The 18,480-nt window shown below is 39.3% G+C and overlaps 1 protein-coding gene across 1 annotated transcript; it reads right to left on the reverse strand.

Annotated features, from left to right (window-relative positions):
- Positions 1–6,034: 6,034 nt before the first annotated feature.
- Positions 6,035–11,046, reverse strand: ctrl.L (chymotrypsin-like L homeolog). Its single transcript, NM_001086336.2, is given in 7 exon segments — positions 6,035–6,265; positions 6,980–7,113; positions 7,382–7,562; positions 9,135–9,213; positions 9,532–9,611; positions 10,761–10,864; positions 10,979–11,046. Coding segments are annotated over 7 exon segments (792 nt in total). The 5' UTR covers positions 11,031–11,046; the 3' UTR covers positions 6,035–6,103.
- Positions 11,047–18,480: the final 7,434 nt, after the last annotated feature.

The following is an 18,480-nucleotide window of genomic DNA, read 5'->3' on the forward strand; positions in this document are numbered from 1 at the left end:
TGAGGAAGAACTCTCTCTTCGCCAAGTTGGAGAAGTGTGTCTTTGAGGTGTCTAAGATTCCTTTCTTGGGTTATATCATCTCCCCAGAAGGTTTCGAGATGGATCCCGTTAAGGTGTCAGCAATCCAAGAGTGGCCCCTTCCCTTGAGCACCAAGGCTATTCAAAGGTTCATCGGATTTGCCAACTACTACCGGCAATTCATCAGAGGGTTTTCTTCCCGTATTGCACCTATCCTTACCCTCATCCGAAAAGGGGGTAATCCCAGGTCCTGGCCTCCAGTTGCTATAGAAGCTTTTCAGTCCCTAAAAGACGCATTTTCTTCTGCCCCAGTCCTCCATCATCCGGATCCTAAGTTACCCTTTTGCATTGGGGTGGATGCATCTGAAGTAGGTGCTGGGGCTATTCTATCCCAGAGACATTCTGCCGATGGGAAATTGCACCCCTGTGCCTTTTTCTCTAGAAAGTTTTCCCCTGCAGAACAGAATTACAATGTAGGGAATCGAGAACTTCTGGCAGTCAAACTTCTTCAATCCCGGTCACGATTTACACTGATCATAAGAACTTGGAGTTCATACATTCTCTCAAGAGACTGAATCCTCGTCAGGCCAGGTGGGCCCTGTTCTTCTCCCGCTTCAACTTTGTCTTGACTTTTCGCCCTGGCTCCAAGAATCGGAAAGCCGATGCTCTGTCTCGAAGTTTCACTCCGGTGGATCGTACTCCTGAAAGACAAGAGCCTATTATGCCTCCTGTCAAGATCATCGCTTCCTTGTACCCTCAATTCGCTGATCAAATTCTGGCCGGTCAATCTTCTGCTCCTCCTGATACCCCCATTGGGATGGCGTTTGTTCCCTCCGAGTTACGTCTGCCCATTCTTCAAAAGACCCATTGTTCCAAGCAAGCAGGACATCCTGGTCCTGAAAAGACTCTTGAACTCCTTCGACGTTTAGTCTGGTGGCCGACTATCCAAAAAGATGTCAAAGACTTTGTTGCTGCTTGTACCGTTTGTGCTACATCCAAACCTAGCCATTCTCGCCCCAGTGGGTTATTACAACCATTGCCTATCCCATCTCGGCCATGGACTCATTTAGCAATTGACTTTATTGTTGAACTCCCCCCCTCTGGTGGTAACACTGTGATTTGGGTAGTGATTGACCGCTTTAGTAAAATGTCTCATTTCATTCCCCTGCGGAAGCTTCCCTCTGCTGTGGAGTTGTCTCAGCTCTTCATCCAGTATATTTTCCGTCTGCAGGGTTTTCCTGTGGAAGTGGTCTCTGACAGAGGTTCTCAGTTTACTGCTAAGTTTTGGCGTTCCCTGTGCAAAGATCTGGGTATTACTCTCCAGTTCTCCTCCGCCTATCATCCCCAGACTAATGGAGCAGCTGAACGAGTAAACCAAGCTTTGGAACAGTTCTTGAGGAATCACGTCTCCCTTTGTCAAGATGACTGGTCTGATCTCCTCCCATGGGCGGAATTTGCTCATAATAATGCATGCCACACTTCCACTGGAAGGTCTCCATTCATGTCGGTGTATGGTCAGCATCCTCAAGCCTTCCCCCAAGACTTTGTGTTGTCTGACGTCCCGGCTGCTGATGACCATGCAGCCCACATGTCTGCTATTTGGGCTGCAACCAAGTCGAACTTAGAGAAGAGCGCTCTGGTTCACAAGACATTTGCAGATCGTAGACGTAGACCCTCTCCTCCCTACAAGGTTGGTGATAAAGTCTGGTTGTCTTCCAGGAACATTCGGTTGAAGGTGCCATCTCCTAAGTTGGGTCCGAAGTTTGTGGGTCCATTCTCCATCTCGGAGGTGATCAATCCTGTGGCTTTCAGACTTCAGCTTCCTCCTGAGATGCGAATTCCCAACGAGTTTCATGTCTCTTTGCTGAAACCCGCTACCTCCAACCGCTTTTCTGTGAATCAGTCTCCCCCTCCTACTATTTCTGTGGATGGTCAACAAGAATATGAGGTGGAGAAGATCCTTGACTCCAGAATCTCCAGGGGCTCTCTTCAGTACCTCATCAAGTGGAAGGGCTTTGGCCCTGAAGAATGCTCCTGGGAAGGACACTCTGATGTGCATGCTCCTCGTCTTGTGAGGGATTTCCACTCTAAATTTTCCCAGAAGCCAAGTCCTGGTGGTCCAGAGGCCCCCCGTGAGGGGGGGGTACTGTCACGATCGCCGCCCGGAGCAGGTCCTGGAGCTCCGGGCGGCGCGTCCTCCCTTGCCGGCGTCACTCCCAAAATGGCGGCGCCCATGGCCACCACGTGGGTAGCGGCGCCGGCGCGATGACGTCAGCACGCCGACGTCGGCGCAAGGACATCAATGACGTCACAATGGCGCCAAATTCAAAATAAAAACGCCATCTAGATGCCAGAATGTGTATCCTGGGTTTCCTGTGACCTTATTTGCTAAAATCTTGTTCCTGATTGATATCCTGACCCTTTGCCTGGACTTTGCTGATTTCTGCCTGCCTGTGAACTCTTGCCTGGATCCCGACTACTCTTCTGATTAACCCTTTGGACACCGCGACCTTGCTCCCTCAAGAGGGCTTCCTCCTCGATCCTGACTACCTCCCAGGAGGGACCTCCCGGCTCCCTGACAACCTTGTACTTAATGTCAATGGACTACACGTATCTTAGTTCTTAAGATTTTTCTACTTTCTTACTATTGATTAGTTGTAGTCTGTTTGTAACAATGAAATAAATGTATTTATCAACACATCCATATCATATCCTTTGTCCAAGAATTTAACTTGAATGCTCCGTAACAACATTCTTCATCCAAACTACAATTTCTGCTTAAATGCAGGAATTGTCCCCATGGAATATCTCTGTTTAAATGGCACAGCTGACAGGCAATTAACAGACACTTTTCCTCTCTATAAAAACAACTTGTGAAACTAAGATTTGAATCCTTTTTGTTCAAACTCTTGACAAACTCCTCAAACTGTTCTTTAATGCCTGCACACACAAACAAGACGTCATCAATCAAAAGATCACCATATGATGCATCACCCCCAAGAATGTGGGTCTCCTTCCACTAACCCATGTAGAAGTGTTGCTCTGCTTAAAAAACTATCCCCCAAAAAGTAGATATGCATAAATGAACCTCTTGTTTTATTGTGTTTAATGTCATGTTCTGAAGGTACAGATCCTACAGATTCCTATTTTGTGATGGATATTTTCTGCCTAAACGAAAACTATACCCCCAAACAATGTAGGTCTCTATAAAAAGATATTGCATAAAACAGCTCATATGTAAAATCCTGCTTCATGTAAATAAACCATTTTCATAATAATATACTTTTCTAGTAGTATGTGCCATTGGATAATCATAAATAGAAAATTGGCCTTTAAAAAAATAAGGGCCGCCCCCTGGGATCGTAGGATTCACTGTACTCACAAACATACCAACAAACCATACATGTTAGGTCACATGAGCCAATTAACAGACAGAGTTGTGTCTTTTGCTTCCACACTTCTTCCTGTTACAGTAAGAGTTGTAGTTTTTCTGGTCAGGTGATCTCTGAGGCAGCACAGAGACCATCACGAAATGGTGGCTCAAGGCAAGAGATGTAAAAGGGCAAGATTTACTTAAATATATATTCCAGTTTGGTAAGATTCTTTAATATGCCACTTAATATGATATGAACTATCTGTTGCTTAAGTGTTCATTTTGGGGGTATAGTTTTCCTTAATGGGTGAATTTTGTGTCATTATATAATTGTGTCTGACTCTCAGGTAATAGGGTGCTGCTGGGTCTTAACTGTACAAGAAACCGAAAGGATCCACAGAGGTGAATAAAGGAACCAAACAAAGCAAGTAGGGTGGTAAAGTTTGCATAGTTATAAGAATAAGAGGTTGCTACTATAAAGCAGCACCTCAGGCTAGATACAACAAGCTGAGGAGTCATTTTCTTAGTAGTAGCTGCACAGGAATAAATGAATAACATTCAGTTTCTGATTCTATATAGTGTTTCTGTAGGCCAGTGGTAAGGTCAGCTGGACTGAATGCTGTATGTCCATGGTTCAGGTAAGGAATGGCTCCCACCATTAATGCTAGAGTGTTGATTACACCAGTAAATCTACTAGCAGTGTAAATGATCTTTCAACATAGGGCTGGATATGGTACGTTTAGGCTTTTTTTTTTTTTGTTCAGGTAAGTTTATTGATAAACATTGCAAAGAAGGATACACAATTTACATGTATACTTTGGCATTACATTACTTCATTAACAGTGCCAGATATTAATAAGGCGTACTATAATATTACAAAACAGAGTTATACTTGACAATATATAGCCCATGTGGTGCTTTGGTGTGATTTATTACATAATTTACAGTGCCAGGTTTTAATAAATCATCCTATGTAAATCCAAGTAAGCAATAGAGATACCTCACTGGAGGGTTTAAGAGGAGTTCTCAGGTGGCTGTATATTGGGAATGAGGAAATTCATCAGCCAAGGATCCAGATCAAATAGAACCTAGCAATTTGACCCTTTTTTTTATGAATTAAAAAATCTTAATATGTCCCCAGATTGTGGCGGGTGGCTTGTCCAACTTCCAATTCAAGCATATTAGCCTCCTGGCCTGAAACAAAGATTTATTCAGAAAAACTTTTGTAGTTGTGGGCGTTTGTAGTTCTGTAAATAGACCCAGTAGACAGACCATTGGATCAGGGGCCAACCTTAGGTCTAGCACCTTCCATAACATGCCCAAAAATGCTCACCAATAGTTTTGTATGTGATTTGAGGAAGTATTCCCACTGTTCGTCAGTGAGGACCCCTAAGTCTTCCTCCCATGCCATCCTAGACTTAATTGGAGTTAATTTTGTGGAGGTTATTTTAACTTTTTTATAGAGGGTTGATATTATACCCTTGGGCGACTTGAGGTTAAGTAATGTTACTATAGGATTATCTCCTAACACCACTGGAGTGGTTCTGTGCCTTTGCATCAGTGAATGCCTCAACTTCATGTAGTTTGAGAAGCAGGGAGCCCGAACTTAGCTTGAAGTGACTTAAATAAGCTGAGCTGGTTCAGTTCCCACACATCTCCTAGTGAGGGCAAAGGTCGGATTGGAGATGTCAGAGTAGTCACAAGCAGACTAGGATCAGGATCGGAGAGGTCGAGTAATCAGGCAGGCAAAAGTCAGGATTGGAGAGGATCAGAATAGTCACAGGCAAAGCAAGGGTCAAACCAGTAATATCAGATAGAATACACAAAGACAAGACACCCAGGAATGTTACAAATAGAACCTAACAACGGGCAGCTTGCAGAACACTGATTGCCCCTTCTATACTTTTGAATCTCGCGCCAATGCGAAATGACGTCATCACGCCGGCGCATAAACCCAGAAGCGTGTGCCATGGGAGAACCAGACATGGAAGGAGCATGACGCATGCGGCGGGCGTCCCCGCTGGAGGCATAGTGGGCGCTCCCGTATGCCCAGGAGGAAGCCACTGGACCACCAGGGTAAGCGTTCGCCACTGGACCACCAGGGCAAACATTCTTTACATCTATATCTAGTGCCACCACAGCTCTGGAACCTTTATTTATGGAGTCTAAGGTTAAATTCAGTAATAAACGCCTAATGTTAAGTGCTGTTGTCCTCCCTGGCATAAATCCCAATTGATCATCGTTGATGAGAGTATGCACTACCTTTTTTAGGCGGTTTCTTAAAGTTTGGCTAAAATTTTAACATCAGCAGTTAGCAAAGAGAATGGGTGGTAAGACTCTGCAAATGTTTCGTTTAGGCTTTTTTAACAACTTGCATTGCAAACTTAAAACTCAATTACAGGTAAGCAATTCTCAAGATATATTTGTCTTAACATCGGGCACTAGATTCAATATAGATATGTTGTACTGCCCCCTCCTTTATTGTTGACATGGGAATGAATGCAAAACTATGTTCAAGCACCATTTAATATTGTTTTACTAACCATTGACATTTAGGAATGAGATCATAGCCTCCCACTACCTTCCATCCCATTGGCATGTAGAGGTAGTACAAATAAATACAAATACGTATATTGCATGAAATGAGTTGGCTATAAGTTTATTTTAATTAAATATCATTTAATACAGATGTTTAAGTACAGATAGATGTATTTAATTGGCAGCAATTATCTGATCCATCCAGGATCTAAGAGTTGAGACACGAGCATATACTCCAGGAGATGATGGAGAGCATGTAGAACTTCCCCAGGACACAATTCCAGCCAGCACCCAAGCTCCATTTCTTTGGCACACAAGTGGTCCACCAGAGTCACCCTGAAAATGTTTAAAGTAAAACGGTATATTATTAGGGAATTCTTTACTATGTTGCTGCATTTTGGGTAAATCATATAACAAGTGCAAGTCTGTACTGACACTACGATAATATCAAAATAGCAATATTTAGACCATTGAGTACCAACTAGTCATAAGAAAGTGGAATTAACAAACTAATAACATAATAATACTATAAATACTGTACAGGTATAGGATCCATTATCTGGAAAGTTACAAACAAAAGATAGGCCATTTCCCATACACTCCATTCTAATAAAATAATTACAGTTTTTAAAAATGATTTCCTTTTTCTTTGTAATAATAAAACAGTACATTCTATATAAACCTTACTAGGATATAATTAACCCTTCTTGGTGGCAAAAAAATCTATTATCTATTAGGTTTATTACATATTTAAATTTGTTTTTAGTAGACATAAGGTATGGAGATCCCAAAATACTGAAAGATCCCTTATTGAGAAAATCCCAGGTCCTGAACATTCTGGATAACAGGTACCAATACCTGTACTATTAATACTATAAATAATACTGTATAAATATATATTTTAACAATATACTGTATATATTGACATGCATTGGTAGTCTTTATAACCTACTAAGTAGCTATTCTGCAATATATAAAATTGCAGTCCCCATTCCCAAAGCCTAATTACAATATAACAAAAAAAGAAATGAGCATTGCTATAAAACATACCATGCAAGAAGAGGCACCAGAAGCACCAGCACAGACCATTGTGCTTAGGATCTTGCTTCCCCAATATCTCTGGCATTCAGTGTTGCTTAGAAGAGGCAGAGCTACCTGCTGCAGCTTGTTTGGGGTTAATCTAGCTGGAAGACAAAAAAATAATAAATATGGACAGCTTCCTAAGGAAAAGGAGAAATTGAGCAAAAGAAAAGAAGTTAAATTAAATTGCCTGTTCCCATTCCTTTCTAACCCACCTTAAATATTGAAATAATAATTCACTAACCATGCATACAGCCAATCTTAATGTTTCAACTGTGCCACACACCTTTATGTGTCTAAACTAAGTTGTTGCCTCAACTAAGGCCTTTCAAGTGAACACAGCAATATGAACAGATTTTTTTTCTTTCTTACAGGCAGCATCCACGTAGCCCCAGCCAGTTGTGACGCATCTCTCGCCACTATTGAACGCATCTACGGAAGCAGCAACGCAGACAGTAGAAACAGTGTTGCTGAAGGAAGCAGGGCTGGACAGTTTCAGAAGTGTGATATCATTGGCAATGGTGAACGAGTTGTAACTGGGGTGTCTGAAAACCTTTAACAAAATTTGATATATTAGAATCAATAGTTGTACAATAACAATTTTTTGTTAAAAGTTTAAAGATTGGCTAAAAATGTAATTACTTAGGTAACTGAGCCGTGTAATGAATGGTGGGGGTCTGAGAACAGACTAATGTTTCTCCTAATGTTGAACAGATCAGGAATTAGAACCCTACTACCGCCCTGCAGCCCATAAGGAGTACCATGTTATAGGTGTGGTTGACATTAAATTTAACTTTTAGTATGCTAGATCATAATTTGGAATTGGTCTTTTGTGTTTTTTTAATTGTTTGCATTTTTTGTTGTGCAGCTGACAGGCTAGAAAATTCAACAGCTTAATTACTCTAGTAACAGAGTGGATCAAAGTAGAGAGCCTCAATAGAAATATAATCAATAAAGGATAAGAAAAAAGTTGAACACAAAAAAAATACCAACATGAAAGTTGCTTAGAATAAAATACTAAAAATGTATTTAAAGAATAATTATTGTTATATAAAAAATAAAGAGGCAAATTCACTGAAGGGCGAATTTTCACCTGGGAAGGCTTCACCATACTTCATGTTACTTCGTCAGGTGCAAATTCGCTAACACAACACTGTAGCCGAAAGTTTTACTAGCATAAATTCTTCAGCATGAGCATTTCACTAACATTAGTTTCTACCTAGCAAAACTTCGTTAGTACACTTACGCTTAGGTCAAATTGAATTGGGCGGGTTCAAATCGGTCTTATATATGACTTTATTAGAGATGTTGGTACAAATGCTTGAAATGGCCACGTATTAAAAATGTTTAAGGAAGCAAAATAAAGGCAAAAGAGATGTCATTGACATGAGCCCATCCTAAAACAAATGTGGCATGCCCCTCAAATGGTAAAAAAAATGTTAAAACAAACATTTAATTACAACTTTTAAAGACAATACCTCTTCAAAATATAAAAAACGCCAGTGTTTTTTTAAATTTTTATGACTTTTTGGCATACAGGATATGATGTCACTGATGTGATATAAGATTGAGGAGGATGTACCTTCATCATATCAGTTCGCCAGTTCTAAGCTGGTGAAGGAAACTCAAAAATTTGTTTGAATTGTCCTCTATCCCTGTTAGTAAATTGGCAATCTCCCTGAAAATTAGATTTTTGCCTCTTACGGCCATTTCGCCCTAGTAAATCTGCCCCATAGTATTTACACAATGCTACTTATTGTTGTACAGTATATTATTGCAGACTGTACTCGGCTCACATATTAGTGAGGTTGTGACCCCTTTTTGCAGCCTTTTATACTATTACCTAGAATACAGTATAGTTAATCCATATTTTTTTTGTTAAAACCCCGGGAATGAAGTTGAGGAATGGAGTTGAAAAACATATCTGGCATGAAAGTTGAATAAAAAGTTATGTAAAAAATACACAATTGCTTAAGGGCAGTTTTAACTGCTGAAGTGATGATGTGATGTACATTTCAACATACTACTAGTGCTGGTAATTTAGAAGTGGTCATCTCCTTTAAAGTTTAATTCTGTGTCAAGAAGTTGTAGGTTATTAATTGTAATTATTTGTATTGTAGCTTACCTTGGCAATTGTTTTGGTCTGGATAGGCTCAGCTGGAGAAGAACGATCATATTCACCAAGAATAACACGGTGGGAGGTTCTGAAGGGATAAACAGATGTAATGTAAAATCTCTTTAATCAAAATAAAATCCAACGGATATGGAGGGGATCACGTAATAAAAGCTTTAATGTTTGCTACAGGTCTAATTAATTTAATATATATATCAGCCAAGCAGCAGGAAACATTTACCTGTGACCAGTTTAAAAACATCTTATTGGTTGCTTTTGGCTCGTTACACTTAAACTAGTACACATTTTATCTTAATTCTACTTAACCCCTTCTTTAGAGTAAATTATTACATAATAACATCACATAATTAAATAACATAACATAATGATTTTACTGAGAGCTACTTACGTGACACCGCAATGTGCAGCAGTGACAACCCAGAGGTCGCTAATCAAAGAGCCACCACAGAAGTGGAAACCAGTGCTGTCCTACATAAATTTAACAAAATACAGAAATTGTAAACAGTCTGCTCTTTCTGTTGTTAATTCTGGAAAGAAAATATGTCACCACAGTAGGCATTTTTGAAACTGCGTCATATGTGTTTGGTTTGTTATTTTATTTTTTTCTGGTTTAAGGAGATCCTTAAGAGGAGTTGTTTGAGGTTCAAGGGACGTTGAAATTCGCCTATGTGCCTTTCTCAATCCTCAAACAATGTTTATGTATATAAAATTGTTTTATCATTGTAGCAGAAAGGTTGAGATCTAATTCAATAAGAGACCTTTTCAAGGATTTTGTTTGTATTGAAAAATTGCAGGTGTCATTTTACATCAGAGTGATATATAATAATGTTGAAAGAAATATTGGAAAATGACTTGCTAAAAATTCTATATATAAAGAGTCTATTGGGGGAATGTAATAAAAGTTGCAAACAGCAAAGCAATTTGCAGAAATAAGAATAAAAGTTAGCATTTTGCAATGTAATACTCTTCCTTAAACAGTTATTGCATTGCGAATTGTAATTGCGCATTGCGAATTGTAATTGCGCATTGCTAATTGTAATTGCGCATTGCCCACTTTTAAGAAGTGCTTGAAGGTGTCGTAATCTTTTGGAGCAACTTTTTCGTTTAGACGTTTTATTACATTCACTGCGCACTGGCGCAAACTGTAAAGTTCACAAACTTTCTTCCCCTGTCGAAAATTGTTTGCTAAACAGTTTCCGGGTTCGCAAAAGCTATATTAAATTTGCACAAAGGCAAATTTGTTCGCACAAAGGCATAACTTTTTGCAGTGTGAATATTTTTTCAGTTACCGACTTTTATTACATTCCTCCATAAATGTTTAAAGCAGAAGCTCAGCATGGCAACATTTCTCAAGTATCTTTGGTAGACCAGTACTTTATAAGTAAGGAATGGCTAAGAACCTACTAATAATTATGCCGTCCCATTATTAGGTTTATAAACTTCAAAGTTGATATTATTAAATACATTATCTGATTTTACTTGTAAAATGATATAGTATAAAATCAGTTGCTTTTTTTTTTGCCCCTAAGTGTTAATAGTGTTAATGGTGTTAAAAAAGTGAAAACAGAAAACAGAATGTTCCATTCTTATTCAGCAATATGCAAGTTTTCACAGTACCTGCAGAGAAATTTGCCAAGGCCAGGATCCAGGTACTGCATTTTCACCATTCACAATCCTAGCATATCCAGAAAGTATTGGATTGATGGCTGGGCTACCACAGCCTTACATATAAGAAAGAAATAGGATGCATCAGAGAATAGTCATCAAAACAATTGCGTAAATGAAACCAATGAATTACAACAAAGATACTAAGAAGCAAATTGCTTTAAACATACCATACGTGCTCCCAATAAGGGCAATGCAGGACAAAAGCCAGAGAAGTGCCATGGTTCTTTGCTGCTGTGGAATATGAGTGGTTATTAAGGGTATAAATACTCCCAAGCTACCAATCAGCTGCTCTGGAATTAACTTAAAGATATGTAGTGGAATTTTACATTGCATCATCATCAAATGATTGTGTGACCTTTAGGTATATAGAATATTTAACCAGCTGAAATTTCAGGAGATAAAGGGGTTAAACATAGTTGTTAGCTTGTTCCTATATCAGCAAAAAAAAAAACACATAATTGAGCATACATCTTATTGAGAAGTTTAATCTTCTACTGTATTATTACACAATTTTATTATTACACAATTAAACAATAATTATATAAGGGGTATTGCTAAATGAAAACCAAATATCTTATGTGTGTGTGTGAAAAGTATAATGCAAAAAAACACCATCATATTTAACTGGGCTCTGTTGTGTAGACTTCAGATCACTGAGTATATTCCACAGCCAAGGTGGAAGGCTTAATTTTTTTGACCTTCTGATTCTAGAAGTTTCTAAAAGTGAAATTTCTACACTGTTACTAGACATTTGCTGTTACTAAGTAGCCACCCTGGTGATTGAACAAGAGAAAGGTTGCAGGCAAAAAGACACCCTATAAAATATACAAAATCCATTTTATTGCACAGTCTTATGAGGCAGCAAGAAAGTAGCTTCACATGTGTCTGGAAGGACTTACACTAAGACTACCCAGGAGGTAGCCAGTGCCTGTGACATCTAGGGCTGCAAGCAGTTTCCAATACCTAAGTGAATATTACACCCTTAGGAGGGTAACCCCAATCACCGTTTAGCACCTATCCCAACTTGGCACCTTATGGTCTTATGAGCAAGGCCCTCTAATCCTTGCTTATACGTTGACAATATATTCAAAAAATTATGAATAATGTTGATGAATCATTTTAGCTAGGCAAATGTTAAAGGTTACGTTTCTCAAATCTAAATAATCAAGTCACAACACTTATTAACCGTAAATTTACCTTTGCTAGAGCACCTGCCTCTTCAAAGTGGGTCACTTTGTAGCTACTCTCAATGTGATGAGCCTGTACTGTTTTGAAAAATGTCTAGAATCAGAAGGTTGTGAAATATACACAACACAGAGATGTCTGCACAACATAGCTCAGTGTAATAGAAAAAAAAATTCTACAGTGTATTGAGATCTATAAACTAAATCTAAGTTTAGCATTCATTTAGTACTGTACAGTTAACTCACTATTCTACACTATTTATGTTGATCCTGTTGAAACATATGTATAAATGCAGCTTGCAGTAAATGTTGTTTAAAACAACTTTATGATATATACTGTTTAACTCCATGTTGCTTCACTATTGGATCTAGGTTTAGGTGTTTAGTATAGCCTACAGATTGTTTGGCACACTGTGTAGGTAATAAATATATCACTGACCTGGTTTTACAAAGTGGCACACTTTGCCCCCTTCAAAAACAAGCTTGGAGTCAAAATGTAGGGGCTTTCTTGGTCTTCTCCCACCAACCCATGTAGAAGTTGGCATATGTGGGCACAAATCACACCCCTATAGTAGTCCCATGCTCCTGGAGGTAATACACTCCTACTTTAGAAGCAAATACTTGTGTTTGCTGGTATTGGAGAGTTGAGATGACTGATCCCTTTGGAAATGGTCTTAGAATATAATTAATGCTTTAATTTTATTGTGACATTTATTTCTCAGGCAGACACAGACTACTTTTTGCCACAGCAGTACTTATGTCATGGTTCCTTTCGGACAGCCAGCCCTCCCTCTGCTGGTAACAGAACCAACATAACTTTTAATCCATTCTCCCTTTACCACAGAAATGTAGACGAAACACAGAATGAAACCGTCAGTGCTTGTCTAACCTACCATTGCTTGGTCTAGAACACAAACACCATTGTCCCAGCGGTTGGTCTAACCCACACTCTGGAGTTGATCAGCTGATACGATAAAGGATAAAAAGCTAATATTTGTACACAAAAAGAAAACTTGCCAGCGTAAGTTACAAGAAATGTGCTGAGCATGACATGAGATGAGAATGTTCATCTTTGGAACACCAGTCCAGACTGCCAAAAATACCGTAAGTGCAGTGTGCTCCTCTGTAATGAGTGCTTTTGTCTTTTGACTTTAATTGTTCCTGTGCAGACAGAATGAGTTTTGGATGGGGTCCAAGGCACTGACCATGTTCATTAGAACCCACCACCGCCTACTAATTTAAATTCATTTGAAAAACTGAAAACTGGCACAATATACAGTTTGAAAACTGGTATTCTATATCTATATTACACTGAAATATTTACTATACTATCCTCACATTACTCGGACATCACTCAGAGCACTTTTGAAATTCCTATTAAGAAACAGATTTACTATAACTTTGCAATTTTGCAGATTATTAGATGGACAGTTATGAAAGTTTTTAATGAACCTAAAAAGAGTTGAACACCAGTAAGTTCTATAGGGTGGAATCTACTAGGCTGCCTCAGGTAGATCCTATATCTACTGTATATATTTTCCAAAGATCCCAAAGGAAGCATTCTGAAGGTCTCCGGTAAGTCACAGCACAGGAGTTACCTCTCCCAGCATCCCTTTAGAGCAACTACTTCTACTACAGCCAAGTACCACACTCTTGAGATGTGTAAGATATGTGTGTAAAAAGGGCACAATATTGTGTGTATTTCACCAGCATTAGGCTGGTGAAATGAAAACTCCAGGGAAAAGTATGTTGCTGCAGCTATTAAAGCTGTGTAATTCGGAACTGGCTTATGAAAAACTGGATAATATGTCCCTGGAGTGAATGGAAGAAATCAGCGCTTTCATTCCTTGCTCCATGAAGGTTTTTGAAGCTGCCTAAGTAGAGGTAGCAAAGTAATTAGTTACAGATGAGCTGTAGTTAAAAGGAGGTGTGGGACTACACCTCAGAGCTTCCCATTTGAGACCTCCTTGGGTGGAGGAGGGTGAGGGGCCTAGTAAGAACCTAGGAGACTGTGAGCAGCTTGGAAAAAAATATGATTTCCCCCTGAGTTGGCCATAGCTCCAAAAGGACTGTAGAGTGGAAAAGAGAAACCCTCCCAGGAGACAAGAGTGTCTAGAGTGAGCCCCAGAGAGGATTCTGGGAGTTGTGTCCGCTGAAAGCAGTGAGAGCTGGAAACATGAGCGTATGTGAACACCAGTGAGGGTGTTGGAGCGAAACTGTTAATGCCTATGGTGAAGCAAGTGTGCTGAACCTGCTTATTGTGTTAAAAATAAAAGCCAAGCTTCATTTGAACTCTTTATGGTGGTGTCAGTATTCTTTTCTGTGCTAAAAAAAAACTGTGCCGTGGCTATGGGTTTCGCTACCGGAAACTCACAGATGGTAAAGGTAAATGGTAACCCAAAGGCATATGCTTATCTCAGAATGAGATGAAAAACAGAAGCTTAACATTTCTCTTAGGAATACACTATGTAGTGATGCTGCAAAATAAAAATTAAACTATGGGGTATATTTATCAAAGAGTGAAGTAAGAGATCGCCACAGTCCTCTTGTCCACGCTCCATTCGTTTCTATGGGATTTTTAAAAGAGTATTTATCAATGGATGAAAGTGAAAGTTCATCCTTTGATAAATACGCTGTTCAAAATCACATAGAAATGAATGGAGAGGACCGGTGATCTCTAACTTCACTCTTTGATAAATATACCCCATATGTTGGGTTTGGAGAATAAAGCTGCTTTGGCCATTTGTAAAAAGCAATGCTGCAAACTGTAGGATAAAGTGTTCTGAACACAATCGTTTAAATCAGCCCCTAAAAAGTGTCTGTTAAAGATAGATTAAGACATATTAGGTCCTAAAGCATGATATCAATCTGGGTCCATCTATTTATTTTTTTTCTTTCAATAGTTTTTATTGGCATTTTTCAGTATGTAAGGGAAGGGGTTACAGAAAAGAAAAAAAGTGGGGGAGGGGGTAGCCACACAATAATCAAGTATTCATATCTGCATTGTAATTTTGTGCAAATGTATCATGACTTAATACATTAACATTTTAGTATGCACAATCGCAATGTAGTATTTTATCAAGATGTCATAAGGTATAATATCTACAATATTCAAGTGACAGTGAGGTAATACCTTCTTATAAATATATATATATTTATGGGTTCCTCTGATTGTATTGCTTAACCTGCAGGGCTATGTAGGGGAATGGTTATGCAGGAATCTCTGGGGGTTTCTTGCTGTGTATAATGTCCTAGAGCTGTGTCTTGTTTGTATGTGTCTGTTTCTTTGAATAGAAACCAGCGCAACCAAGTATCTCCATTCAGGCTGAGAACTCTTCAAATTTTGCTAATTCATTTATCTTTCCTAGCCAATCCGCTATGAAGGAAGAAGCTGTAATCTTCCATTTGTTTGGTATGAGTAGTTTAGCTGCATTGAGTAGGAGTCTTTCTAATGTAGAGTCAGGTGGTTTATCGCTATTGTCCATTTCTAGAAATTGTAGGGCATGTGTAGGGGTGCCTAGTACTTCCCGTCCCAGTATCTGCGAGCAGGAGCATAGTACCTGTTCCCAAAAGAGACTGAGCAAGGTGCATTCCCAAAAGATGTGAAGAAGAGTGCCAACTCCGGTTTTGCATCTCCAGCATGTAATGTTAGCGTTAGGGTAGATCTGGTTTTTTGTTTTTTGAGGCGTGTAGTACAACCTGGACAAAAGCTTGTAGTTCATCTCTTGAATTTTGTGGGAGCTAAAGAGTAGTACCCTCATTCCTTTCTCAATGGCTTCTTCCGCTATTTGCTATTACAAAGTATTTTGAAGTGTGCGAGATCCCTTCCTATGTGAGTAATTGTAGAAATGTTTGATCTGGTGGTATTGGTAACTCTGGCAGAAAACTGGTTGGTCTGGCTTGTCGCAACAGCTCTAGGCTGGCTAGTTGGTTGCCCTTCATTAAATGTGCAATTTGGAGATGGCCATCTGCTAACCAGCCCTTGAATGTATTTGGTCTTAAGGCAAGTGGAAACGATGGGTTGTTAGTCACCGGTGTAAAGTTGAAAGTTTCATACGGTTTTCAGAGTATCCCAAATTTCCAGCGTATAATTTAGTGATGGGTGAGAGGTATGGATTATCCGACGATGTAGTTTGTCAACCCATGGTATTTGGATAAGATGTGTGCACGTGGACTGTTGTTCAATTTCAATCCATGCTTTGTCATCCAGGTTATGAAACCAATTCATTATTCTATTCAATATTGCCGCTCTATGATATCACTGATAGTCTGGCATGGCGAGCCCTTTTTCGGTCTTACTCCTGTACAGTGTGTTTGTCTTAATACTTGGTGGGCAATTATTCCGTACGAATTTAGTGATGATGGACTGGAAAGTCTTTAGGTATGAAAAAGGCAACGGGAGGCATTGAAACAGGGAGGTCTCTGAGGAAGTATGTAGACACGAAATGCTTCAGATCTCGGACGCTTGTTTTTATATCAAATGTTCAAAAAAGATTATATCCTTTTAACTTGAATTCTGAATATCTGTGAGGTCCGGAGTTTGCTGTTGCAAAGGTTGGCCATTCAGAAATGCAGAATGTGATGTAAAAGCAATACTGAGATCCTCCAAACAGAGCATGTATAAAGAGATATGAAAAGTTAATGTGTTTGTGCTGAAACACACATGCATAATCATAATATATTTTTAAATATTGTGACGAGCTGGCTCCCTGCACACGTAGTTTTGGGGGAAATTAACTATGGTAGGCAGGTAAGCAAAGGATCAGGAGCATAAGGACAAGCACACCGTCTCTTTACTCAAAAACACAGGTTTATTCTGGCAAACTCTTCCCAACATAACATCACAGTAACGCAGTTCATTAGCATTGTAACAGCTTGCATTCATGTTTTTCCCTACTCTGTGGTTCTCACCATCCAGGGTGGCTTTCACTGCCACTCTCGCAGATCCTGCAGCACTCTGTAATGCTCACTTTTCCCCTGTGGGGCATTTATCAGTCTCTTCCCCACCACACACCACAGACTCTGCAAGGGAGATGTTACTAAACAGAGAATGGTTTCTTTGTTTAAAGACTCTAGTTACAGGCATACCCACATGTTTAAAAGATACTTATGTTCTCTTGTGTAAGCTTGAGAAATTACCTCCGTTACCTGAAGGTACAGTGTTGGCCAGTATCGATATACAGAGCCTGTATACATCAATTCCCCAAGAGGAAGGCATACGGTATATTGAGGAGGCATTACTGAACACAAATAGCGAAAACCCAACTGGAATATTTTATGTTAGGCTGCCTTACAATGGTGTTATGCAAGAATTATTTTAGATTCTGAGGCAAATTTTCTTGGCAGAAACAGGGGACCTCAATGGTGCTCCTGTCGCCCCCTCTTTTGCCAATCTCTTTGTACATAGGCTGGAAGAGAAATTCTTTTTGAGACACAGGCTGAGTAAACATATCATACAGTACTTAAGATATGTGGATGATATTCTGATGGGTAATGAAGCAAATGGTTCACATGAGACGCTTTACACTCAAAGTTTTAATAACCCAAGTACCATTAAAGCAATCCCCAAGGGTAAATTTTTAAGGGCAAAACGGATTGCATCCACTGATGAGCACTTTACACTCAAAGTTTTCATAACCCAAGTACCATTAAAGCAATCCCCAAGGGTAAATTTTTAAGGGCAAAACGGATTGCATCCACTGATGAGCACTATAGAATCATTGAGTACACGGTTTATACAAAGATCACAGGAGTTATGAAAGAGGTGGAGACTATACCTAGAAATTATTTGTTATACAAAAGTCAACAAGAGAAACAAACTAATAATAGTAGTGTGTTCATGTCTAAATACATTGGGCATAGTAAACGTATAGAAAAGGTCATCAAGAAGTATTGTCCGGTCCTTCAAGGTGATAAAACTTTTGGTAAATTATTTAGGGAATACCCTATAAGAAAGGAATGAGTATTAGGGATATACTATGTCCATCAGAATTATCTTCAGGTAAAACAGATTCTTGGGTATACAAAAGAAGGCCACATTACCTGCTTAAACGTGTTTGTTGTGCATCTGTTATCAAAGGAACAAGTATAAATCACCCCACACAGGGAACGAAACTCAATCTGAATGCTTATGCCACTTGTGAGTCTAAAGGGGTCATTTATATGCTGAAGTGCCCATGTGGTCTAGTCTACAGGGTAAATTTATCAAAGAGTGAAGTTCCGCCACTAGAGTGAAATTCCGCAGCTCTCAATTCATTTCTATGGGATTTTGAAAGGCGTATTCATCAATGGGTGAAGTGAAAGTTCACCCATTGATTAATACGCCTATAAAAATTCCATAGAAATGAATGGAGAGTGGCGGAATTTCACTCTAGTGGCGGAACTTCACTATTAACTTCACTCTTTGATAAATATACCCCTACGTCGGACAAACTATGAGAAATGTGAAAACTAGAAGAATTAAGGAGCATAAAGGTGAGATAAGG

The sequence above is a fragment of the Xenopus laevis genome, chromosome 4L (genome assembly GCF_017654675.1).
Source record: "Xenopus laevis strain J_2021 chromosome 4L, Xenopus_laevis_v10.1, whole genome shotgun sequence".
NCBI lineage: Eukaryota > Metazoa > Chordata > Amphibia > Anura > Pipidae > Xenopus > Xenopus laevis.